This window comes from Protopterus annectens, chromosome 2.part2, assembly GCF_019279795.1.
Source record: "Protopterus annectens isolate FY-2018-M chromosome 2.part2, PAN1.0, whole genome shotgun sequence".
Taxonomy (NCBI): domain Eukaryota; kingdom Metazoa; phylum Chordata; order Ceratodontiformes; family Protopteridae; genus Protopterus; species Protopterus annectens.
In genome coordinates this window covers 322,768,125-322,794,967 of record NC_056730.1, presented here as the reverse complement: position 1 = coordinate 322,794,967, position 26,843 = coordinate 322,768,125, and the positions used below count along the sequence as shown (strand labels likewise).

The 26,843-nt window shown below is 42.9% G+C and overlaps 1 protein-coding gene across 1 annotated transcript in view; it reads right to left on the bottom strand.

The window, feature by feature from the left end:
* The window catches only part of PPIP5K2 (diphosphoinositol pentakisphosphate kinase 2), a 3,486,936-nt gene that overhangs the window by 3,296,482 nt on the left and 163,611 nt on the right, over positions 1-26,843 (bottom strand). The window contains 1 exon segment of the mRNA XM_044063880.1: positions 17,940-18,135. Coding sequence (XP_043919815.1) covers positions 17,940-18,135 — 196 coding nt within the window.

Here is a 26,843-nt window from a genome sequence, read left to right as displayed (position 1 = left end):
CTTACATGTCCTCTTCCTTGGGACCTCCTCAGTGGGAGCTTCTGGGGAGGTCTCGGAAGACCAGGGTTCCCCCAAGGGGGCTTCCTGAGGCTCTGGGTCCCTGCACTTACGATGGATCTGTGGTGACAGAGAAGATTCCAGCGCTTTAAGGGAGGAGGTCGTCTGCTCAGAAGTTGCGACTGTCCGGGGGACAAGACCCTCCTCATGGCATCGAAGGCACTAAGGCTCCGATGCGAGGAAGCCTCCGGGTCCGAAGACATCAAGGACTCCTCCCGCACCAAAGCCGCCGGCTCCGATCCTGAGGTGGGAGCCGAGCTCATCCGCACCGAAGCCCGAAGGGGAAGAGCCTCCCCTCCCTGGAACCAACGGGTGAGTGTCGGCCCCCAGAGTCTGCAGCCAGGGCCGAAGACATCAGGGTTGTTGGTGCCGAGAGGACAAGCATGGGTGTCGGCGCCGACTGCTCCACAATCAACTGATCAGCTCCTTCCAGCTCTGAAGACTCGACTCAAGTCGGAGGAGGAACAGCAAGTAGGGTAGATGACTTAATTGGCTCTGAAGCTGCCAGAGTCGAAGCCGATAAAATTTTTGGTAGCACTGGATTCTGCAATAATCTCCTCACCACTCGATCCACATATGAATCCCACAATCTGGAAGCTCGAGAGGAGGCCACAGATGGAGCAGATGAACCCAGAATTGGAGACCGTAGGGTTGGAGATACTGGCCCCAAAACTGGGGACCGGGTCCTACCCACTACCTGAACCGTCAGCTCCGCTAACTGTGAAGCCGAGTCAGATATCTTCCTTGATACCTTCGGAGCTGAAAGGCTTTTTGGCTCCAAACCAGAGACAGAGGAGGAAGAAGAAGCAAGTTTTGGCTTTTCCTGAGGAGCAGAGTCCAAATCCGATTGAAAGGTGGACTTAATAAGGCCCCTTTCCTCTAACATCCTTTTTCTTTCCGCCAGAACCCTAGTACTAAAACCATGGCACACAGAACACACTTCTTGAAGATGGACCTCTCCTAGGCAATAAACACAGATGGTGTGACCATCTGTGAGAGACATTTTGTGGTCACATTTAGGGCATTTTTTTGAACCCCAACTTTACTTTTTCAGACATGTTGATCCCAGTAAAGCAAAATCCACTAGAAATACCACAAAGTCAATAAAGAACTGGAACTTTTGATTAAGCCCACCGGACACAAATTTTAAGCCTAACTGGACTGTAAAGAAAAAATACGCCTACCAGCTAAAATACTGGATCTCAATCCAATTCAAACACTAAACTACTCCAAACTTGGCTAGTTCAACTACCTTTTATTTAAACAATTAAAGGCTATTTATAACGAAAATAAAGCCGAACTTCGGCTATGTAAAAGCTAAAGCAATGGAGCTAGAGCCTGAATTAGGCTGAGAAGGGATAGGGAAAAAAATACCTGAGCAGGCACAAAAAAACGGCCTGACACCAATAAAGGAAATTACAATCAACTCCCCGCAAAAACGGAGTAAAGAAAGTAAATATAAGACTAACTTCGGTTAAGGGAAAGGTCTTCTCAATAAATGACAAAAAGGAAACCAATAAAGAAATATTTTACTTAACTGACAAGAAGAACGGCCTGAGCTGTAAGGAACACACACGATCTGTTGCAGCAGCAAACTAGATCTGGGGGAAGTAGAGGACCATCGTGGGATAGGGTTTCGGCCTCGAGCTGTTTGGAGACCTCAAGCTTTGCAATTTGGCTGACTTGGAGCCGAGGGATCGGCTCCGAACCCATCAGTAAGAATGAAGGCGAGATTGAACAACTTCACATCTTACATTTTCATTCCAACCTCCCGCCTTTGGAAAACAAAATTTTAAAGGATATTAAAGCTGTTAATAAGCTGAGGTCCCAAATACTAGCTAGCATACTTACTATACAAACAAATTTCAGTAAAGTTACAAGAAGGTGTCAGCCAAACGAAACAGAGGCTTCTAAAAACAATAACAAACAAAGATAAAACGTTATGCTGAAGTCCTGATGTACCAAAACAGATAAATCCAAAATGAAAGAAGTAACAGGACACTGCCAAGACGAAGCCAATAAAATCACCTTTTATTCAGTAAAAGTTAGCGCTTTTGGGATAACCCTTCGTCTGATGAAGGGTTATCCCAAAAGCGCTAACTTTTACTCAATAAAAGGTGATTTTATTGGCTTCGTCTTGGCAGTGTCCTGTTACTTCTTCTAAAAACAATATTTCAGAATATTTGAATTTAAGTTCTGCATCAGGATACTACAAGATCTTACAGATGACTTTTTCAATATCCGGTGCAAAAAATTTTTTTTTTTGCAAGTTCCAAGGATAGGCCTTGCAAATTAAATGCAGGCACATCTTTACTAGTACTACTTTGTGACATAACTTTTATTATGCTAATTTTACACAGCCCACATCATGAAGTCTGAAGTGCTATTGCATAAATCTGTTTAAAAATTGTTTTCCTTTAACTTAATTTAATTATGCTCTTGTTTGAAAACACTTGCATGGAACATAAATATATATGCAGCTGTTCATGATGCAAGGCTGTATTGATGGCATTTCACAAATCCAGTGTAAAAATTCTGAGATTCAGTAATATTACAAGAAAGTGGTCGCAAAATTAAGTGCAAATTCATAACTTTGTCAGTTAGTACCATGCTGGATCAAAACTTTCAGAATACTTACCTTGAGGAACTAGTCTATGAAATTTTACAGCTAGTAATCTGTACATTTGGTGCAAAAATTACTTGGCTTTAGCATGAGATTATTTATCATTATTAGGAAAGTAACCCCAAACAGAATTAGATAAAGTAATAAGAAACTGTAGTACCTAATCTAGAGGTGGAAGACTGACCTTAAATAGCCTTCATATTACTACCAATGAGAAAATCTGATCAATATGGACAGGTCTGGCCTTTTTGATAATTTTTTGTTTTTTTAAAGACTGATTAAGTTTCTGCAGAAAAGAGGCAACTATAAAAAAGCAACACTACATCCTCCAAATGGTCAGGTTGAGACATTCCTATCTCTGGTTGCAGAACCTTGGCCAAGTGCAAGATTACCAAGTGGTAAGTAAGGGACATGCAGTGCCATACTGGCATGAAAATCCTAGGACCTTTCTGCCTATACCTTTTTGGTTTGGTGCAAGAGACGGCACCATCTGCCAACTAAGAAAGGTAGAAATGAAAAAGGGGTCCACCTAGGCCAAAAAAAAGGAAAGGTATGAATAAATAGAAGAAAGGCGTTCATACTGTTAGTAGTTATCTAATTAGATATCTACTGCTATGATAAGTTCTTATACAGCTGTATTATGTCCTTCATTAATCACTGCTGCATTATTCACCACATATGAACTCTCAAAGCTTTTAAGAACATCTGGGAGGGAGGAAGACAACGAAACTTGAATTGAGAATTACTTGTAGGATATATTTGGCACCCCAGTCCTAGATCAAGAAAAAACACACATTTTATAGTGCTTAGTAAAACTGTGTTTGGAAGACCAAGTAGCTGCTTTCAAAATGGATCTAGGGTCCAAGGCACCTGAAGATGCCATTGTTTTAGAAGAATGGGCTTTAACCTGGCCTGGAAGGAATAAAAAAAATGAAATAGTTAAACAAAAATCCAGATAGAAATTGTTTGCTTTGAGGCAGGGCTACCCAACATCGTATCCAGAAAGGTAACAGCTGGTTCTGATAGTTTTACTCTTGTTAAGATAAATCTTTGGCTGCCTATAGACATTTAAATAATGTAAAATTAATTTTCCTTTAAGAACTGGGATAGAATGTAGTCAAGTCTATGGACTGGTTTAGAGAAACTTGATTGACAAATTTAGGCATAAAAGAGCTTTTCCTACGGGATACTCTGTCTTTATGGAAAACTAGAAAAGGTGTGAGATGCCATAAGAGCTTCTTGCAATTCTGAGATCCTTTTAGTTCATGTGAGGTCTACTAATAAAAATATCTTCTAGCTACAGAATTTTAAACAGGAAGAAAAATCAAGGTTGAAAGGTTCAGCTACTACAATACAAAATGCAAATCTGAAGGAAGAAGCATAGAGGCTTTAGTGGCATGATATAAATGATGCTTTTCAAAAATTGCCTGAGCTCAAAACATGTAAGTGGTAGATTTAAAGTTTGAAAAGCAACTACGGCTGACAAACATGCTGTGATGAAAGAATTTGTCAGCCTTGAATTGAGTAACTTGCACAAATATGAAAGAATAGTAGAAAAGTACAGTTGTGTACACTTACCATAAATGTAGATGTTCCAGTGTATTCACTGTTGCAGTCATTACATTTGAGTAATCTGCTGGCAGGTTGCCCTCAGTCGGCCTGATTAACAATGTCTTGGGTCCTGCGTCGGTTGCTAACCCTTCTTCCATGACGTCAGGTCGTCAGGGGTATAAAACATGCAGCCGACTCCATTACATCAGTTTTCTTGCCGCAGATGTCAGGTGCCCCCCAAATGGGGAGCAAAAAAAAAAAAAAAAAAAAAAAAAAAAAAAATATATATATATATATATATATATATATATGATAAAAAACACAAAATATACCTCCAAACAAAAGCAAATACACCCAAAAAGGCTTTTAAAGATAGTAACAGAAATGAGAGGTACAGTTAGAGAAAAAACAGGGGGCTGGAGGGAGGGTAACCAGGACTGCAACAGTGAATATACTCGAACATCTACATTTATGGTAAGTGTACATAACTGTACTATGTTGTTCGTCTTTCACTGTTGCAGTCATTACATTTGGGTAGAATCCCAAAGCTATGGTTGGGAGGATGGATTTATACAGCATTAGGAGCAGCTATAAGGCTCTGCAGGACAGCAGTGGCAAAGCTTGCACTGGATTTAGAGAAGAGAGGTAAATGGCAATGTTTGGTGAACGTATGAACTGAGCTCCAGGTAGCAGCTTCTAGAATGTCTCTGGTAGGAACCCCTCTGAGAAAGGCTGCAGAAGTAGATGCAGCCCTGGTGGAATGAGATCTGATCCCCTTGGGGACAGGTTTACCATGGTGCATATAGCAGAAATGAATACAATTGCTTATCAATTTGGAAATAATCTGCTTTGAAATAGCCTTTCCCTCTGCCCCTGCAGCAAATGCCACTGGTAGTGGTTCAGATTTTCTTAGAGATTTTGTCCTGTTTAAGTAGAATCTTAGTTGTCTGTGTACATCCAATGAATGCAGAATCCGCTCACCCTTGTTCTGTGGATTTGGGAAGAAATTTGGCAGATGAATGGTCTGATTAAGGGCCACACTAGATACCACCTTAGGCATAAAGGATGGATTGGTCCTGAGAGCCATCCTGTCCGGGTAAGAAATAAAAGCCTCCACTGCCATAAGAGCCCGTAGTTCTGAAATCCTTCTAGCTGAAGTGACTGCTAAAAGAAAAGCTGTTTTCCAAGAGAGAAATTTTAGGTCCGCAGTAGCAGCTGGCTCAAAAATAGGTAGAGTGAGTTTTTCCAAAACAAAATTCAGGTCCCATGCAGGAGTTGGTGCTCTCCTGGGAGGTCTTAAATTTTTGGCCCCTCTGAGATACTGCTTTAGCAGAGGATGAGAAAAGAGGGGAGGCTCTGTGTTGTAATGAGCTGAAATGGCAGAGACATGGATTTTTATGGAAGAAAAAGATAGGCCCTTGTGAAGCATCTCAGTTAAGTATTGCAGAATTTGAGGAATATTGGGCATTGCTGTGCTTATTCCTTGCGCTTGGTTCCAGGCACAGAATCTTCTCCATTTGTCAGCATAAGAATTTCTAGTACTAGGCCTTCTCACCTCCAAAATGACATCCATCACAGGTTTGCTGAGAGCTGTAACAGGTGAAATTAGTTGATTAGCCATGCTGCAAGATTCAAAGTTTGGAGCAGAGTGTGCAGAATTTGACAGTTCTGCTGAGACAGAAGGTAAGGTGTCTGAGGCAGGTATCACGGAGGAAGGGACGACACATTGCGCGGGAGCGGGTACCAGTGTTGGCAAGGCCAGTCTGGAGCAATCAGAATCATTTTTAGTAGGACTTTGGAGAGCAGAGGCAGAGGGGGAAAGGCACAGACTGATAGGTTTTTCCAGCTGAAGGATAGAGCATCCACTTTCCAAGCTTTTTTGTGATGAATTCTTGTGCAGAATTTGTCCAACTGATAGTTTTGGAGTGAGGCAAAAAGATCTATGTCTGGGATCCCCCATTTGTGTAAGAACATGCTGAAGATTTGTGGATCCAGTTTCTATTCGTGTGGGTTCATAAGATTTCTGCTTAGTTCGTCTGCCAGAGTATTTTGCTTTCCTGGCAGGAATTGAGCTTGTAGATGTATTTGATAAGTCAAGGTTGTGTTCCACAATGCCATGGCTAGTCTGCAAAGGGGGTAGGAATGTGTACCCCCCTGGTTGTTTATGTACCACATGACTGTGGTGTTGTCTGTCTTTATCAGTAGTTGTCCGGGATGAAGGTAGTCCTTGAAGGCTGTCAGAGCATTCTGTACAGCTAGCATCTCTTTCTGATTGATATGTAGGTGCATTTGATTTGAGCTCCATTTGCCCTGAATGCATTTCCCTGCCAGATGCGCCCCCCAAGCATAGTCTGATGCGTCTGTAGTCAGGGTTTGGGCGGCGGGGGGTGGAATGAATGACAGTCCCTTGTTTTGGTGGCAGGCCTCTGCCCACCATAGGAACTCTAGTTGCAGGCAAGGAATGATAGGAATCATTGTTTCCAGGCTGTGACAATGTTGACTCCATAAGCTTTTTAGGTACCCCTAAAGTTTCCTCATATGCAGTCTTGCATATGGAATTAGAAGAATACAGGAGGCCATGAATCCCAAGGCCTGCAGAATTTGTCTTGCAGACAGCTGAGTTTTTGTGGCCACCTGTTTGTAGTAAGTCATCAATTAAATTTGCTTTTCTGGCGTAAGTTAAGTCATCTGGGCAGTTGTATTCAAGCTTGCACACAGGAATGTAATTTTTTGAGAGGGTACCAGTTGTGATTTATTTTCGTTTATGGTGTACCCTAGACAAGTTAGAAGCCTTTTTACAAACGCCAGATGTTTTAGAAGAGTGTCCTTGTTTTCTGCCTGAATTAGACAATCATCCAGGTATGGATAAATTTGAATATGTCTTTGCCTGCAAAATGCAATTACTGGTGCCAGACACTTTTTGAAGACCCTGGGTGCAGTAGATAAGCCAAAGGGCAGTGCAGAGAACTGGTAATGCAAGTAGCCTGCTTTGAAGCAGAGGTATCTTCTGCAAGATTCCCTGATTGGGATATACAGGTAAGCCTCTTTTAAGTCTAGAGTTACCAACCAGGCATCCTTGTCTAGCATAAGTAGTAACTGTTGAGTCAGCACCTTGAATTTTGGAATGTCCAGAAATGTATTTAGAATGGATGTCCAGAATTGGACACCATGATTTGTCTTTTCTGGGTACCAGGAAAAGTCTTGAATAAAAACCTTGTCCCTTTTCCTTTTCTGGTACTGGTTGAATAGCCCCCATATTCATGAGGGACATAACTTGTTTCTGGGCCTCTGCCCACTGATTTGGAGGCAGATCTGGCCATCCGTCTGGGAATGGCAACGTGTGGAAGTGAAATCTGTATCCCTGGGATACTACTGTATTTAAAACCCATTTGTCCTGGGTAATCAGTTGCCAGTTTTGTGCATGAAGTGCCAGTTTTCCCCCCAAAGGGGTGGCCAAAAGATAAGTGCTTGGTGATTGTAGTGGACAGTCATTGAGACCGTTTGCCATAGGACGTTGCCTTGTTGCTTCCAGATTTGGAGGTGGAGGCACCCCATTGCTTTGTTCTAAAAGTTCCTTGCGACTGAAACCTGGAGCCTTTGGAATGTCTGGATTTGACCTGAGCGGCTCTAGTGGGTACTGGAAAGGACCAGTTTTTAGTAGGCCAGTGCCTACTAAACCTGGGTGGCTGCACTTGTAAGAAAACTTTCACAGTTTGCATAGATTTAGCTTTATCTTCCATCTTTTTCAAAACTTCTTCAGCCTTATTACCAAATAGACTGTCCTGTTGTAAAGGAGCATCCAACAATTTTGCTTTAACATGGTCAGGCAGACTTTGCTCCTTGAGCCAAGCATGCCTTCTTATTACAGATCCAGTTGCAGCAGCCCTGCAAGAGGCCTCCAAGGAATCAAAACCACATTGCAAAGTATGTTTTCCAACTTGTTCAGCTGAATGCAATAAATCCTGCAACTCTATTTTCAACACAGTCAGAAATCAACATAATTTTCTGTTTAAGTAAACCTATGACATGCTGTCGATATTTAAGCATATGAAATTGACAGTTTAAAGCCCTGATTGCCAAGGTTGCAGATGTGTAAACCTTCTTACCCCATCTATCCAGAGCCCTGGAATCTCTATCAGAAGGGGTAGAATTTTTAGCAGTAGAGGCCTTAACGCCCTTGGGACCCTGAGAAATGGTTTTAGGGTCAGCAGTAGGGTTTTTTGAAAAGGAATTTGTGGGAGTCAGGAACCCTGTAATACCTGTCTGGCCTACTAGGATCCGGAGGCAGGGAATCAGGAGGCATACTGGATTCTGAGAAAACATCAACAATGTCTAGAACAGGAGGTATAGCCAAAGGCCTATGCTGAGGAAGAAGAAGAAAAGTACAGTTGTGTACACTTACCATAAATGTAGATGTAGAGTGTCTTCACTGTTGCAGTCATCACTGTAGGGTTCTTCCTGCCGGCAGGCAGCCCTCGGTTGGCCAGAATCCCAAAGTCTGTGTCCGGCGTCAGCTGTGTACTCACCCTCCCTGACGTCAGTGCGCCAGGGGTACAAAGCTCCCAGCCGACGCCATGTTCTCCAGTTTTTCTTGCCCCAGATGTCAGGTGCCCAAAAGTAAAGGCTAAAAGTAAAACAAAAATGTAACATACAACAAACCCCATACCCTGTAGCAAATACACCTCAGAAGAAGGGTGAAGCAGGGAACCACACCAATAAAAGTATAAGAGGGGACAGGAGGGTGGGTAACCCAGACTGCAACAGTGAAGACACTCAAACATCTACATTTATGGTAAGTGTACACAACTGTACTATGTTCATCATGTTTCACTGTTGCAGTCATCACTGTAGGGTTGAATCCCAAAGCTGAGATAAAGGGTGGTGGTTATAAAGTAGAAGGGGCGGCTAGAAGGCCTTGCAAGACTGCAGAAGCAAAGCCTGCCCTAGACTTAGAATAAAGAGGGAGACTATAGTGCTTAGAGAAAGTATGCACTGAACTCCAAGTTGCAGCTTCCAAAATATCTTTGGTAGGGACTCCCCTGAGAAAGGCAGCTGAAGTAGCAGCAGTTCTGGTAGAGTGAGTCCTAATTTTTCCTGGGATTTGCTTTCCATGATAAGAGTAACAAAATCTGATTCCATGAGCAATCCATTTAGAAATGGTCTGTTTTGAAATAGCTTTGCCTTGGGAAATTGCTGCATAAGAAACAAACAGTTGTTCTGTTTTCCTGATATCCTTGGTTCTGTCCAGGTAAAAGCGAAGCTGCATGTGTACGTCCAAAGAATGCAAGATCCTCTCCCCTTTATTTTGTGGATTAGGGAAAAAAGTTGGCAGGTGAATAGTTTGGTTTAGAGCCACTTTAGAAACCACTTTAGGCATGAAAGTAGGGTTAGTCCTCAAAGAAACCATGTCTTGATGAAAAATAATGTAAGGTTCCACAGCCATGAGCGCTTGTAACTCCGAGACTCTCCTGGCTGAAGTTAAAGCCAGTAGGATAACAGTCTTCCATGATAAGTACTTTATATCAGATGTGGCAGCAGGCTCAAAAGGTGGCAGAGTAAGTTTTTTCCAGGACACAATTGAGGTCCCAAGCAGGAATGGGTGGAGTCCTAGGGGGCCTTAAATTCTTTGCTCCTCTGAGAAATTGTTTCAGAAGTGGATGTGAAAAAATTGGAGGATCTGTATTATAATGTGCAGAGATAGCTGAGGTATGTATTTTTATGGAGGAAAAAGATAAACCCTTATGCAACATATGTTAGGTAATGTAAAATCAATGGAATATTTGGAATGTGAGGATCTGATTCCTGAGCATGCATCCAGGTGCAAAATCTCTTCCATTTACCTGCATAAGATTTCCTAGTGCTAGGCCTTCTGGCTTCTAAGATGACATCCATAACCTGTTTGGAAAGGGTAGGATTAATTATAGACCCTGAATACGCCAGGCTGAGAGTTTTGATATGAGAGTGCAGGACCTGGCCCTGATGTTGAGACAAAAGATTTGGAATCTGAGGTAGAATCCAAGGAGGTTCCTGGGATAGATTTATCAGTGTTGAGTACCAAAATTGTCGAGGCCAATTCGGGGCTAGTAAGATCAGCTTTGGTTTGTCCTGTTTTATTTTTAATAACACCCTTGGTAGAAGAGGTAGTGTTGGAAAGGCATACCCCGAAAGGTTTCTCCAACTGAATGAGAGAGCATCCACTTTCCATGCTAGCTTGTGATATGTCCTTGTGCAAAAAGTCTATAACTGGTAGTTGTGGGGAGATGCAAATAGATCTTTGTCTGGGCAGCCCCAGGCTTCTGTAATCATCTTGAATATTTGGGTGTCTAGCATCCACTCGTGTGGGTCTGAGAGGTTCCTGCTCAGGCTGTCTGCCAGAGTGTTTTGTTTCCCTGGCAGGAATTGAGCTTGTAGATCCACTTTGCAAGCTAGTGCTGTGTTCCATAGAGTCATGGCTAGTCTGCAAAGGGGGTAGGAGTGTGAACCCCCTTGCTTGTTTATGTACCACATAACTGTGGTGTTGTCTGTCCGTATCAGTAGCTGCCCTGGCTGTAAAAGATCCCTGAAGGCCAAGAGGGCATTCTGTACAGCTAACATCTCTCTTAAATTGATATGTAGATGCTTCTGATCCTCTGTCCAAAAACCTTGCAGGCCTTTCCAGCAAGTGGGCTCCCCATGCATAATCCGAGGCGTCCGTGGTTATCACTTGGTAGGCTGGAGGTAGACTGAAGGCTTTCCCTTTGTTTTGAAGACATGCCGTGGCCCACCAATGAAATTCCTTTTGCAGGCAAAGCAAGATAGCAATCACTGTTTCCAGACTGTGACAATGCTGGGACCACACGCTTTTTAGGTACCAATGTATCTTCCTCATATGCAGTCTTGCATATGGTATGAGTAGGATGCAGGAAGCCATGTAACCCAAAGCCTGCAGGAATTTCCTTGCAGTTAGCGGAGACATTAACGCCAGGCTTTTGAAAGTTGAAGCCAGCTGTAGTTGTTTTGCTGGCGTCAGGAATGCCATCTGGGTTGTTGTGTTTAAAAGAGCACCCAGGAAAGTTATCTGTTGAGTGGGTGCCATATTTGACTTTTTTACGTTCACAGTGAATCCCAGGTACTTGAGTAGATTCTGAACAAATTCCAGGTGCTGGAGTAAAATGTCATTGCTGTCTGCTTGAATAAGGCAGTCTTCCAGATAAGGGTAAATTTGAATTCCCTTGAGTCTGCAGTAAGCTACTACTGGTGCCAGGCACTTGGTAAAGACCCTGGGAGCAGTAGACAAGCCAAAGGGCAGCGCAGAGAACTGGTAATGTTTCGAGCCTGCCTTGAACCTGAGGTATTTTCTGCACTCCTGTCTGATAGGAATGTGTAGGTAAGCATCCTTTAAGTCCAATGTCACCATCCATGCATTTTTGCTCAACATTGGCAGGAGCTGCTGCAGAGTAAGCATCTTGAACTTTGGTATCTCCAGGAAAGTATTTAAGACTGACAGATCCAGGATGGGTCTCCAAGTATTTTGCTTTCTGGGAACTAGAAAGAGTCTTGAATAAAAGCCTTGTCCCGACTCTGAATTTGGAACCAGTTCTATGGTCCTCATAGCCATTAAGGACTTTACCTGTTTTAATGCCTCCGCCCATTGATTTTTTGGTAGGTCTGGCCATCCGTTTGGTTTTGGTAAGGTGTGAAAGTGGAATTTGTAATCTCTTAAAACTACATCCAGAACCCACTTGTCTTGGGTTATGCAAGTCCAATTACGGTGAAAAAGAGAAAGTTTTCCTCCCAGAGGAGCTTCCAGGAGAGAGGTTCCTGGAGCCATGCAGGGGGAGTCATTGAGCCTGTTTCCTATAAGGTTGAGACTTGTCTTCTCCACCCCTGGGGGTGGAAGCACTCCACTGTCTAGGTCTATAAGAGGTCTGTGCTTGGGCCCTCCCTCTGGGGCACCTATATCTACCCCTCTGAGGCCTGTCTGAGCTGGGAAAGGAGCAATTTTTAGTTGGCCAATTTCTGCTAAATCTAGGAGGCTGAACTTGTAAGAAATCCTTAACCGTTTGCATGGATTTTGCCTTATCCTCCATTTTCTTTATAACCTCTTCAGCCTTAGACCCAAATAAAACATTATGTTGAACAGGAGCATCCAGTAATTTTGCTTTTACTTGATCAGGCAAATTTTGTTCCTTTAACCAAGCATGCCTTCTAATGACCGTGCCAGTGGCTGCCGCCCTGCAAGAGGCCTCCAAAGCATCAAAACCACAGTGTAAGGTACGTTTCCCCACCTGCTCAGTAGCATGCATCAAATCTTGTAATTCCTTATTGTCTGCACATGCAGAAATGGTACACAGTTTTTGTTTCATAACAGACAAAAGGTATTGCTGATATTTCAACATATGAAATTGACAATTCAAAGCCCTAATAGATAAAGTAGCAGAAGTGTACACTTTTTTGCCCCATCTCTCCAAAGCTCTAGAATCCTTATCTGATGGAATAGGGTTCTTAGCAGTGGCGCCTTAACACCCTTTGGACCCTGAGAAATGGTTTCTGGATCAGCAGTAGGATTTTTAAAAAGAAACTGGTGAGAGTCAGGGACTCTGTAATATCTATCAGGCTTAGCAGGGGCCGGAGGAAAGGAGTCAGGGGTTAAATTAGACTCAGAAAAGACATCATCCACAATATCCAAAATTGGTGGAACAGCCAGGGGTCTGTGTTGGGGAAGAAAAAGGAAATCCCTAAGCCTTCTCTTAGATTCAGAGTACTCCTGTCCTTCCCAGTGAAAATGTTCCCTCATGTCATGTAAAGTTTCCCCAAAAGAATAATCTTCAGGAGGAGAAGCTGAAGGAATGGATTCCTCAGCATCAGAATCCTCATAAGGAGGGAAAGTATAATCCAGTTCAGAGGAAGACACTGAAGAGATAGATACCTGATCAGAGGATTCATAATCCAATTCTTGTCTTGGCCTTTTGTCTGGAGGGGGATGGGAACCCCTAATCATAGTTAGCAAGTCCTCCGCCATTTTAAGCATTTGCTTTTGGGATTTAGGTCCCGGATCAGAGGAGGCCTGGGCTTGAGTCTTTGTTTTAGAAGGAGTCTTTGTCTTTGCCTTTACCTGAAGCTGCGTAGGCCTGAAAACCCCCTCGGAAGCCGGTACCTGCACAGCGGCTCTGGACCCATCCGAGGGAGCATTATCCGAAGGTCCTGCACCTGGAATATCCGAAGGCCTAGTTGGCTCCTCGTGGGAGTCCGTTTCAGCAAGCGGTTCTGTAATGGCCGACGACAGGGGCTGCGAAAGCACCTCACTGACGACGGCCGAACTGGCAGCTGGCTCTGATTGTAAACTGTCGTCAGATTTGGACCTCGAAGGCCTATCCTTATCCTTGCGCCTTTTATGAACTCCGGTAGCCGGAAGCGTGTCCGACGACATGTTATAATTAAATCGCCTCCCAAAGTAATGAAAGGCAAAATCGTATCTCCGTTTAATAGTACGTTGATTAAATCTAGCACAAAACAGACAACTAGCTACGTCGTGGTCAAGGCCTAGACAAGGAATACAGTAAGAGTGAAAATCCTTAGGAGGTATTTGCTTCCCACATGAAATACAATTATTAACATTTTCTGACATCAGTCTGGAGCAAGAAAAAAGTTTCCCCAACGCGGTACTTAGCTTTGAAAAGAAGAATGTCTTTGGTATGAAGCACCAAAAATAACAGGAGTCAGCCGACCGACCGGCACTTGCGAACTGCTTCCACTGTGCGGCAAGAAAGACTGGAGAACATGGCGTCGGCTGGGAGCTTTGTACCCCTGGCGCACTGACGTCAGGGAGGGTGAGTACACAACCGATTCAGGGAGGGTGAGTACACAGCCGATGCCGGACCCAGACTTTGGGATTCTGGCCGACCGAGGGCTGCCTGCCGGCAGGAAGAACCCTACAGTGATGACTGCAACAGTGAAACACGAACATATCCCTAAGTCTCTTTTTAGATTCAGAGAAATCCTGACTCTCCCAGTGAAAGTGTTCCTTAAGGTATGCAAAGGTTCTCCAAAAGAGAAATCCTCAGGGGGAGAAGCAGAAGGGATGGAGTCATCTGCATCAGAGTCCTCATAAGTGGGTATAGATAATTTCTGATCAGAAAAGAAATCAGAAGAAATAGAAACCTGATCTGAAGATTCATAGTCAGTGCCTTGCCTAGGCCTCTTAGCAGGAGGGGGATGGGTACCCCTGATCAAGGTAATTAAATCTTCAGCCATTTTGATCATTTGTTTTTTAGGCATTGGGGCCTGTACATGTGGCCCAAGTGTCGGCTTTTTAGACACAGAAGTAGTTTTTGGCCTTAGTTTAGAAGGTGGCGTTGGTTTAATATACAAATCTTTAGGCCTGAAAACACCCTCAGAAGCCGGTGCCTGCTCAGCGGCTCCAGACCTATCTAAGGTAGAGACATCTGCGGGTTCAATACTTAAAGTATCTTGCGGCATACCGGATCCGAATGGGTCTCAGTAGAGGCCTGTGAATCAAAAGTAGCAGGTATCAGGGGGCTTCGAATGCGCCTCACTGAGTACCAGCGAACCGGCGACTAGCTTAGGAGAAGCTTTGTCATCGGTTTTGGACCTCGACGGTCTGTCTCTGTCTTTTTCTTTGCGTTTTTTGGGTATTCCAGTAGACGGATTGCTAACCGATGACATTTCTGGATAGTTAAATCTTGAGCCAAAATATTTAGAAGCAAAAATATACCGAGGTTTAATCGTGCATTGATTAAATTTAGCAGAAAACCGACAGCAAGGCACGTTGTGGTCAGGGCCTAGGCAAGGAATACAGTACAAATGAAAATCCTTATGAGGTATTTGCTTCCCACAAGTAATACAATTATTAACTTTTACTGACATTGGTAAGGAGCAAGAAAAAGTTACCCCAATGGGGTACTTAGCTTTTAGTTAAAGACTTTGGTTCTGAAACTCGAAAACGAAAATTTCAGGAGTCGGCCGACCGGCACTTGCGAACTGCTTCTTGTTTCGGGCAACGCGCAGCAAGAAAGACAGATGTAATGTCGTCAGCTGCATGTTTTATACCCCTGACGACCTGAAGTCATGGAAGAAGGGACAGCAACCAACACAGGACCCAAGACTTTGTTAATTAGGCCGACTGAGGGCAACCTGCCAGCAGATTACCCAAATGTAATGACTGCAACAGTGAAACACGAAGAACATTACTGTATAGCAAAGGTCCTGTTTTCTCAAGTGGCACCAAATAATACCAGGAAATTAAGGAAAAATAATTAACAATGAACTAAGCTCATACACAACAACACACATTTCAGTCCCAAGAATACAGTCAATATATTAATAGACTGATTTAGTGCAAACTTTACTCAATCTACTCACATTGTTGTACCTACTATCCTTGAAAATGTATTTCCCCTTGAAATCGCATTGGAATAGGCCTTATAATCCTTATCAAAGGATAAAAATGTCTCTATGAGACCAGATAACACAACAGGCTGCACTTTCATCAGAGTCAAGTATGCACTATCTCAGCCTCTACTTAACCTGTTCAACCTCGGCCTATCCAAAGGGTTTGTCCCTACTGCCTGGTAAACAGCCACTGTATTCTTTGACACAAGGATGGCTCCTTTACACACCCAAGTAATTATAGGCCCATCAGCCTCACCAATCCTATATGTAAAGTCATGAAATGTATCCTGGAAGAACTCGTTTATGCATTCATAGGCAAATTAACTGATCTAGACCCCATTCAGTTTAATTTTAAGAAAGGCAGGTTCTGTCACCTGAACCTAGTAAACTTCTTTTAAAAAGGTTGCAGAGAATGTGGATCATGGTCACTCTGTTCATGTTGCTTATCTTGGTCTGTCCAAAGCTTCTGACACTCTCCCCGTACTAGTATGACTGAAAAGTTAGACTAACTGTATCCCCTGGATTGCAAATTGGCTATCCAGCTTATCCTAAGTACTGAAAACTGCCAGTACCCTCCCCACTGGGATGCGATCAGACAATCCGAATCTCTTCTAAAAGTAAAACTGCAGTTGAGGTCAAAGCTCAGCACTATAGCACTCCCATGTATAGTCTAAACCACACTGTATCAAGCAATTTGCTACAGTTAAAATAATTATTTACAGTAAAGTATTTTTTGTTTTGCTCTTCAATGGAAGAGCTCAGGGGGGGTTACTTGAACAGCTGAGGGGGAAGGACATTAGTTGACTCAGTTACGCTTCTGTACTGAAAACCATTTCAAGTTAAATACAAAAAGAATGAGCAGCACGGCATAGTTTAAAAAAAAAAAGCTGTTCTCATCTCATATTTTATAAAGGGTACTACTCCTCAAACAAAACAGCCGTAAGAGACTGGGGTACTTATGTAGACAACTCTCTCATTTATCAGTCAGGAAATCTTTTTTCTGGTCCTGTTAATTTCCAAAGGAATATTTTCAACATCCAAAAAAGTCATCTTAACACTCTAGTCTTCTCTCATCAGACCCATCATCAAATACAATGTCCCCTTTGGTACTTACAAATCCAACCATACTACTCAAATAGAAAGGTCTGGATTTTTTTTTAACACCCACCCCCCCCCCCAAAAAAAATGGGCTTTAAATCCTTCAAATATCCCAATGAAATGGCAAAACTCTCCTTACACTCGGTAGCCTACCTGCTGCTTTGATTAGACATGGGTCTCACTTCAAGCCATGAAAGATACAATCCTATTTAACCTTTTATTTCTTTGCAAAACCAGTGGATCTACAAACACATATACTAAGGACCTAAAGTTATACAAACAGATGAACAAGACTTGCTGAAGCGATAAGGTTCTTCAACTCAATGTATTCCCAAGCCTATAGAATCAGTTACCTCTACAAGTCAAGCAAAATACTACGTTGTCTTTAAGCTTAGTCTTAATGATTGTATGGACAGACACAAATTTACAGCAGGTCTATGTATGGCCCTGCTTAATTTGGGAGATGGGAACAATTAAAAACTCATAAAAGGGAAGCAAGAACTTTTTACGTGCATCTAAAAGTGTGCATGTCTAAGACTGTTATAGCACTTGTGATCACTTACCTAGCAATTTTCCTATGCTCCTATAAGTTAGTGTTTTAAATAGTGTATCACATAACCATTGTTGCCAAGAAGTGATGAAGTCACATACCGGGCCTTCCAGTTATGTTCTCTTGCCTGCTAGACCTCTCTTTGATAAAGCTTGTCAATACATTAAACAGTATGATATAGCTCATTCCCTAAAAAAAGGGAAGAAGATATGGGAGTGTTCTAAAGAAGGCCCAGGTTGCTGAGGCATGTGACAGATGAATGAACAGGAGGATTATAGCATTAAAAGAAAAACAAAATAAAGACCTAAGAAATAGTAAACCACCTACCTATACTACAAATTGTGATGTCAAAAATGACACTGTCATGCAGATACTGATGTAGACAAACCCCAGACTGTGAAAGAAAAATTTCTCTGGAGTCCTATTTCAAGAAGGCAGGTGTAGATTTATAAAAAAATCCTCACTAATTTTTATCATTCCAGCGCTAGATCTCTCCATGTCAGCAACCTAAAACATGAATTACATTAGTACTGGAAAAAAACTGCAATTCATTCTTTCACAAGAACTTTACAAGAAAATTATACTACACTAATAAATGTATATACACATTAACCAAAGGCTCGCAGGGCATCAGTCATTTAACATTAATCTAAACATACTGCCAATTACCTCTGGAATGAAAAGAAATAAGGCAGTCACAAACAGGCCAGTTTTCAATTGGTTCATTTAGGATAACATTCTCGGCAAATATCACAACAGTAATATACTTAAACTTGCAAAGACGTTCAAGTATCTCCTTCATGGGTTTAGAGTTTGATTTCTTTTCCATGGCACAAATTCCAATCACAATTTGTCTTTCTGGTGGCTAAAACACAAAGAATTAATGCACATAATTAATTTCAAGGCAGAACAAGTACACTACAGAAAAGTTAAGCCAATACATGATGAAGACCAATTTCCATTCTGAATGCTGCAAATTAGTCACAGCATCTTTACACAAGGCCTTCAGATAACAGCCTGAATAACTACTATTTGGTACACAAATGAGTAAAAAAAATAAATAATGCACAATTAAGCACTACAGTTTTCAACTTTCCTGCTAAAAGTTTTAAAACAAAATGTGCATGTTTAACTGGTGTGTCACAGCACTGATCTTCCAATACTCAGTAATAATGAAACATCTAGTACTGTAGCTATACACATTTGCTTCCAGTTGACATTTTGATTCTTATGTCTTGAATCTCAATCTCTTTTAGGACTTGTGTTAAAATTTTACTTCATTCCATGTTTACTATCAAGATCGATGCCAGCAGTTTATTGCACCTATCCCAAAAGTGACCCTTAGTTCCACTTCTGTATTGTTTATTTATTTAGCATCAGTCTTCTCTAGCAACACCCCACTGTTATGCCTCATTTCTTTAACTCCATTACTGTCCAGACATATTGCTAGGATTTGGTAATACTCCCTCTTCTTCTCTTTATACAAGAGAAATGTTTTTATGGTACTATCCCACATTTCATTTTTATATGACATGATACGATGGCTTAATGGCTTGGATTGTAACAAAACAATTATGTTACACTTTGATACTATTTTTAATCAAAGGAGCCATTTTTTTATTCAACTATTTAGTTTGGAAGTCTCACTAAAGTTTTTTCTTCTATTTGGCTTACAGAAGCTACAATAAGTTTCTGCTTGTATGGTCAGACATTCTGGCTGGCCTGACTGAATTCCTGATTAGTTACTAGAAACATATTTATAGCCATTAGACAAAGAGACAAAACGTGAGCCAATACAGAAATCTGAAACATTTTCAACACTGTAGTTCAACTTCCAAAAGATGGGACAGCTCTTGGACAACACACTGTTACTAGTCCTCTTAGCACACACCCAGAGTGCTTTTAAAGAACAAAACAGACCTTGTGTGCGTTATAGTTGGTGGTGTTAGTGGCGCCATTTTTGAATTGTTCCCCTTAGCCTCCACAGCCCCTAAATGGTCTTGCAGCTGGCTGCTCGTCTCAACGCCATTCTACACAGGTGCCCTCCCTGTTACTAAACTTCAAAGAAAGCTCTCCTGCCATCTCTGAACGGATGCCCTGAACTGCCCGTTTTGTTAAACTATGACATACCTGCCTTGGAAACCCAGTCAGAAACCCACTGTCCATTCTACCCAGGTACCCTCTCTGCTGCTAAACTTCAAAGAAAGCTCTTCTGCCATCTCTGAATGGATGACCTGAACTGCCCGTTTTGTTAAACTGTGACCTACCTGCCTTGGAAACCCAGTCATAAACCCACTGTGTAGGTAGTTTAATCATACCTTGGAACTATATTCATACAATTATCCCCTTGTAAGCTGACCTCTCGTGTGTGTGCTTGCAGCCTCTCGCAGCCATAAGCCCCCACATCTCTCCTATAAAGCTCCCTGCATCCCATAGCTATATTTCACTCTTTAGCATCCAGACACTACCCCATTTCCACCACTAGATGTCAGCCCTCCCCCAGGATATGTATTTTACTTACTCTTCTTTCCTAAATTAGATCGCATGAGCTAGTAATCTAATTATCCTATCTCCCAACCAGTCACTCTCTGTCCCTGCCCTTAGTGTTTCCCCTGGATCGACACTTACCCAGTACAGCAGGACAAGCCATTGTCCATAGCCTCTCTCACAGATTATTTTTCTCCAGAAGGATTCTCCTCTCTTTGGCTCCGTCACCTCCCACTCCCCCTCCTCCAGTCCTTGTTCCCTGTCCTCCCATACCCCCCCCCTCCCTAGCCTCCTCCCAAAGTTTACTTATAGTTGGTGGTGTTAGTGGTGCCATTTTTGAATTGTTCCCCTTAGCCTCCACATCCCCTAAACGGTCTTGCAGCTGGCTGCTCGTCTCACTGGTAGGTTATATGGTTGTGATTATACTGCTGTGTAGATATTGTACTGTTAATTTATGAATATTTTCGTTCTAGACAACTGCTTCCACAGGAACGGGCAAGGCTGCAGATATTACTGCTCCTGCCCTTATTTAAACCGTGCCTTGTGTGAAACGGCTGGTCCGTCTCTGTTCATGTGCTTTGAGGATCCATGGCTTATATAGATGTTGTGCATGTGCTTTGAGAATCCATGGCTTACTCAGCTGATGTTTATGCGCATTGATATTCCATGGCTTACGTTGCTGCTGGGTTATGTTCTGCATCTTTGGTTAAGGATTCTTTCATAAACTGTATTGTGTAGTGTAGCTGGAACTGATGTCGGACTTGCAACCAGCTTTTAACTTGATGTCTGAGCCTAGCACCAGGCATCAGCGTGCTTTTTCCAACCTGCCCTCTAACTACCCAGTAGTGTACATTCAACGCTGTTGATTTGAACGGTCCGCGTGCTATCTAAAGTATGTAAAGTGCCAAAGTATCTAAAGTGCTATATAAAGTATACTGCAGTACCAGCAGCACAGCTTCCTCTATCAGCAATATCTTAGTTTTGTGATCACTGACTCTGCCCAAGTGCATCGCTTAGTTTAATCCACCCATATGCCTATGAAATAGATAGATATCTCTAGCGTTATGTAACCCACTGACCCTGCTCTTTGTAGGCTCTGCTTAAGGGCACCGTTGATGTTCTGAGTTGCTTCCCACTGGTTCTATCACCAAATTAGCTATAGTTCTAGCGTTTTTGCAACCACTGACCCTACTAATAGTACGCTCTGCTCTAGTGCTTTGCTAAATGTTTAGATGTAGTAGTGACTAGTTTTTAGAACTGTTATATGGGCTCTCATTCTCATTTCACTTGATATACTCTAAAGGTTCACCTATATTGTCCGGGCATGCCATTTTGCTAGATCTCCTAGCGTGTTACTAATAGTGTCTTCACACTCTGGTCTATGGTGCTTGCATAACAACCGGAACCTGCATGTTCTGAAGCTGGTTTAAGTAACATTTTTAAGCATTGTAAATATAATTGCATGTGGTATTTGTTAATGTGTCTTCACTTCTACTACATCTGATATTCCCTGCTCTTTACCTTCCTCATTAATCCTGTCTTCTTTTCTCTCCCCTGCCCCCCCCCCTCCTCCTCCTCCTCTCAGCAGTATACCCTCCTCGGTCTTTCTCTCCTGAACTTCCCTCCCCTTTCCCATTATAGTATCCAACTCTATTCTCTCTTTTATTACAGCCATTCTTCCCAGGAGCCCTCCCTGCTACTAAACTTCAAAGAAAGCTCTCCTGCCATCTCTGAACGAACGCCCTAAACTGCCCGTTTTGTTAAACTGTGACCTACCTGCCTTGGAAACCCAGTCAGAAATCCACTGTGTAGGTAGTTTAATCATGCCTTGGAACTGTATTCATACAATTATCCACTTGTAAACTAACCTCTCGTGTGTATGCTTCCAGCCTCTCGCAGCCATAAGCCCCCACATCCCTCCTATAAAGCTCTCTGCATCCCATAGGTATCTTTCACTCTTTAGCACCCAGGCACTACCCCATTTCTGCCATTAGATGTCAGCCCTCCTTCAGGATATGTATTTTACTTATTCTACTTTCCTACATTACATCGCATGAGCTAGTAATCTAATTATCCTATCTCCCAACCAGTCACTCTCTGTACCTGCCCTTAATGTTTCCCCTAGATCGACACTTACCCAGTACAGCAGGACAAGCCATTGTCCATAGCCTCTCTCATAGATTTTTTTCCAGCAAGATTCTCCTCTCTTTGACTCTACCCACTCCGTTCGCCCTGCGGACTCACTACGCTCCCCTACCCTGCCTAGAATTCCCACCCGCCCCCAGTACTCCTACATTTATTCTTGCCGGTAGTCACCTCCCCTCCTCTACCCCTCCAATCACAGTCCTCCTCTCTCTGCCCCTCCCCTTCTCACCCCCACCCCTCAATACCCACTCCCCTTATATAACTATACCCTACTCCTCTCCCCTTCACTCTATACCTTCTTCCTCCCCTTCATTGTACCTCCTTCTCTACTCCATCTTCTAAACTTATACCATCTCACTATGAACTCCTCTTCACCACTTACCCTTCTCATCCCCACTAACACCTTGCTAACTTTAACTTTAATTCTACTCTTCCATACAACCTCCTATTCCTCCACTCCTCTTTCCCCCTTCTCTCATATCCCACTGCGCCTCTCCCAGCCCCCATCTCATCCTCACAATACCTCACTTCCACACCATCTCAGACCTCATTCGTCCAGCCCAATCACCTCTACTACTTCAAACCAAAGATCTTACTCACATTAACAAAACACAACTTCCCTAAACCTCTTTCATATCATCCCCAACACTCGAAAGGAAAACCTAACCACTTACTACCTTCTTTCTTCATCCACCTACTTCTAAGCTGGTGATATACACCCTAACCCTGGACCTAGTTCCATCAACAACACCATCCCTCCAAAAATCTACCACAACTACCAGCCTCAAAAGCCTTAAATTAGTTACTCTAAATTCCCAAAGTTTACAAAACAACTAACTTCCATGCCTGGCTTAACCAGAACCAACCAGACATAGTAGCCATCTCTGAGACTTGGTTAAAACCATACATCTCTGATTCAGAAATTCTACCCCCTGGTTACCAAACTATTAGATATGACCGCATGAACAGAAGAGGTGGAGGAGTAGCCTTAGTATTCTCTAATACACTCCCCATTATTCCTTACCCAAATCCCACTTCTCAGTTTAACAACACAGAACTTGTCATAGGAGTACTACAAATGAATACTCATAAAAATATCTGTATCATATCCCTATATATTCTCCCAGGTAACAGCACTACGACTTTAGAAGAAATCTTCCAATGGGCCTCAACTAATATCCACCTAGAGACCTACATTCTAGGTGATATTAACCTAGGCTGGAATAAAATTAACAACCAAAATCCCGCAACATCTGTCAATCTCTTCAACTTCACCCAATTTACTAACTATCACCAGACCCAACAAAACCAAATCTCCAGGATCCACACTGGACTGAATTCTAACCACCCACCCTAACAACATTTTACACTCAGCCATCCTTCCTGATTCTATTAGTGACCAACTGCCTGCCTTTATCCTTCGAGCAATCCACTTCTCCCCTCACCAGCACCATTATATACATACTCATAACTTACAAACTTCAACCTTACAACCTTCTTTAACACCCTCAAACAAACTAAAGTACAGTTTTTTACCTACCATAAATGTAGATGTTCGAGTGTATACACTGCTGCAGTCATTACACTTGGGTTATCCTGCCGTCAGGCGGTTCCCCAGTCAGCCAGAGTTCGAAAGTCTTGGTCCGGCGTCGGTTGCTGTCGCCTCCTCCCTGACGTCAGTGCGGCAGGGGTATACAAGATGCAGCCGACGCCATTTTCTTCAGTTTTTCTTGCCCCAGATGTCAGGTGCCCCCAAATAGGTAGACAATTTAAATTGCTAATAAAACATACTAATAAAAGCAAACAACAACTTTCAGCTACCAGCAAATACTCCCCAAAGGTAGTAAAGGGTACAAGGCTTAGGTACGTACCAGCAAGAAAGAGGGGAAGGAGGGAGGGTAACCTGGACTGCAGCAGTGTATACACTCTGAACATCTACATTTATAGTAGGTACAAAACTGTACTATGTTCATCGTGTTACACTGCTGCAGTCATTACACTTGGGTAGAATCCCAAAGCTGAGGTTGGGTGGCTGGTTCTATAAGGCATTAGGGGTGGCTATAAGGCCCTGCAGTACTGCAGTGGCGAAGCCAGCTCTGGATTTAGAGTATAGAGGCAGACGGTAATGCTTGGTGAAGGTATGCACAGAACACCAAGTTGCTGCTTCCAAAATATCCTTGGTAGGTACTCCTCTGAGGTAGGCAGTTGAAGTGGCTGTTGCCCTAGTGGAGTGAGATCTAATGCTGCTAGGTACAGGTTTCCTATGGTGTGTATAGCAGAAACGTATACAATGTCCTATCCATTTTGAAATAGTCTGTTTTGAAACGGCTTTTCCCTGTGCTCCTGCAGCATATGCTACCAATAATTGCTCAGATTTCCTGAAAGCTTTGGTTTTGTCCAAGTAGAAGCGTAACTGCCTGTGAATGTCCAAGGAATGCAGTAGTCTCTCCCCTTTATTCTGTGGTTTTGGATAAAAAGTTGGCAAATGAATAGTTTGGTTTAGAGCCACACTGGATACCACCTTTGGCATAAATGTAGGGTTAGTTCTTAAAGACACCCTGTCCTGGTGGAAAATGAGGAAAGGTTCCACTGCCATTAGTGCCTGTAATTCTGAAACTCTTCGTGCTGATGTTATTGCCAGGAGTAGAGCAGTTTTCCAAGAGATATATTTTAATTCTGCTGTGTTAGCTGGCTCAAAAGGAGGTAAAGTCAATTTTTCCAAAACAAAGTTGAGGTCCCAAGTTGGAGTAGGTGCTCTACGGGGCGGTCTTATGTTTTTAGCCCCTCTGAGGTACTGTCTTAGCAAAGGATTAGAGAAAATTGGTGGATCCGTGTTGTAATGAGCAGAGATGGCAGAGACGTGGATCTTGATGGATAATAAGGAGAGTCCTTTGTCCAGCATCTCAGTTAAATATTGTAGTATCTGAGGAATGTTTAAAAACAGGAGGGTCAAGGCTGTGTGCTTGGTTCCAGGCACAGAATCTCTTCCATTTATCCGAATAGGCTTTCCTGGTACTAGGCCTTCTGGCCTCCAGAATGACATCCATAACAGCTTTGGAGAGCGGCATTGCCTGCTTGACTAAGGAATCTTCCATGCAGCTAGGTTTAAGGTCTTTAGCTGGCTGTGTAGTATCTGACTGTTGTGCTGAGTCGGCAGATGTGGGATTTGAGGCAAAATCCAGGGTGGTCCTTGTGCTAAGTTCTTTAAGATTGGGTACCAGTGCTGGCGTGGCCAGTCTGGTGCAATCAGGATCATCTTTGGCTCTTCTTGCCTGGCTTTTATGAGTACCTTTAGCAGGAGAGGTAGTGGTGGGAAAGCGTAGACTTGTAGGTTTTTCCAGCTGAATGAGAGGGCATCCACTTTCCATGCTTGTGGATGGTAACTCCTTGTGCAGAATTTCTGTAGCTGGCAGCTCATTGGGGATGCAAACAGATCTATGTCCAGGCTCCACCATTTCTGTGTTATCACTCGGAATATCTGTGGATTCAATTCCCATTCGTGGGGATCCATGATGTTTCTGCTTAAGTCGTCTGCCAGTGTGTTTTTCTCTCCTGGCAGGAATTGTGCTTGCAGATGAACTTGATAGTGTAGAGCTGTGTTCCACAAGGTCATGGCTTGCCTGCACAGGGGGTAGGAGTGAGTGCCCCCTTGCTTGTTTATGTACCACATAACTGTAGTGTTGTCTTTAGTAGTAGTTGTCCTGGATGCAGCAGGTCCTTGAAAGCTATAAGTGCATTTTGTACAGCTAGCATCATTTTTTTTGATTGGTGTGAAGATTCCTTTGTTCTGCGGGCCACTTGCCCTGAATACAGTTGCCTGCCATGTGTGTTCCCCAGGTGTAATCCGATGCATCTGTGGTCAGTGTTTGCCTGGCTGTGGGTTGAGTAAAAGGCTGTCCCTTGTTGAGGTGACAAGCTTGAGCCCACCACTGAAACTCCTGTTGAAGGCAAGGAATTAGTGGTATAACTGTTTCCAAACTTTGACAGTGTTGAGACCATACATTCTTTAGGTACCATTGTAGTTTCCTCATATGCAGTCTGGCATATGGAATTAGTAGTATGCAAGATGCCATGTAACCCAAGGCCTGCAGAATTTTTCTTGCAGGGAGTTGAGTCTTTGTTGCCATCAATTGAAAGTATTGAGTCAGTTGTCCTTGCTTGTCTGGCGTGAGATAAGCCATCTGGGCCGTTGTGTTCAAGCTGGCACCCAGGAATATTATCTCTTGTGAAGGCACTAGTTTTGATTTCTTTTCGTTTACTGTGTACCCCAGACAACTTAATAACTTTTTTTACAAACGCCAGATGCTTTAGAAGAATGTCCTTGCTCTCTGCTTGAATCAGGCAGTCGTCCAGGTACGGATAAATTTGAATTTCTTTCTGTCTGCAAAATGCAATTAATGGTGCCAGGCACTTTGTGAAGACCCTGGGCGCAGTAGATAAGCCAAGGAGCAGTGCAGAGAATTGATATTGCCTTTAACCAGCTATGAATCTGAGGTATCTTCTGCAGTTTTGTCTTATAGGGACATGCAGGTATGCCTCCTTGAGGTCCAATGTCACAAGCCAAGCTTTCTTGCCCAGCATGGGAAGAAACTGCTGTAGTGTCAACAATTTTGAATTTCGGAACATCCAGGTAAGTGTTTAGAGAAGAAAGATCCAGAATGGGCCTCCAGGCTTTGACCTTCCTGGGAACTAGAGACAGTCTCGAGTAAAATCCTTGTCCTTGTTCCTGTGGTGGTACCTTTTGAATAGCTCTCATATTCATGAGTGCTGTAATTTGTTTTTGAGCCTCTGCCCATTGATTTGGTGGCAGATTTGGCATTCCTTTTAACCTTGGCAGAGTGTGAAAGTGGAACCTGTAACCTTGAGATACAATGTTGAGAACCCATTTGTGTTTGGTGATCATATGCCAATTGTGATAAAAAAGTGCCAGTTTTCCTCCCA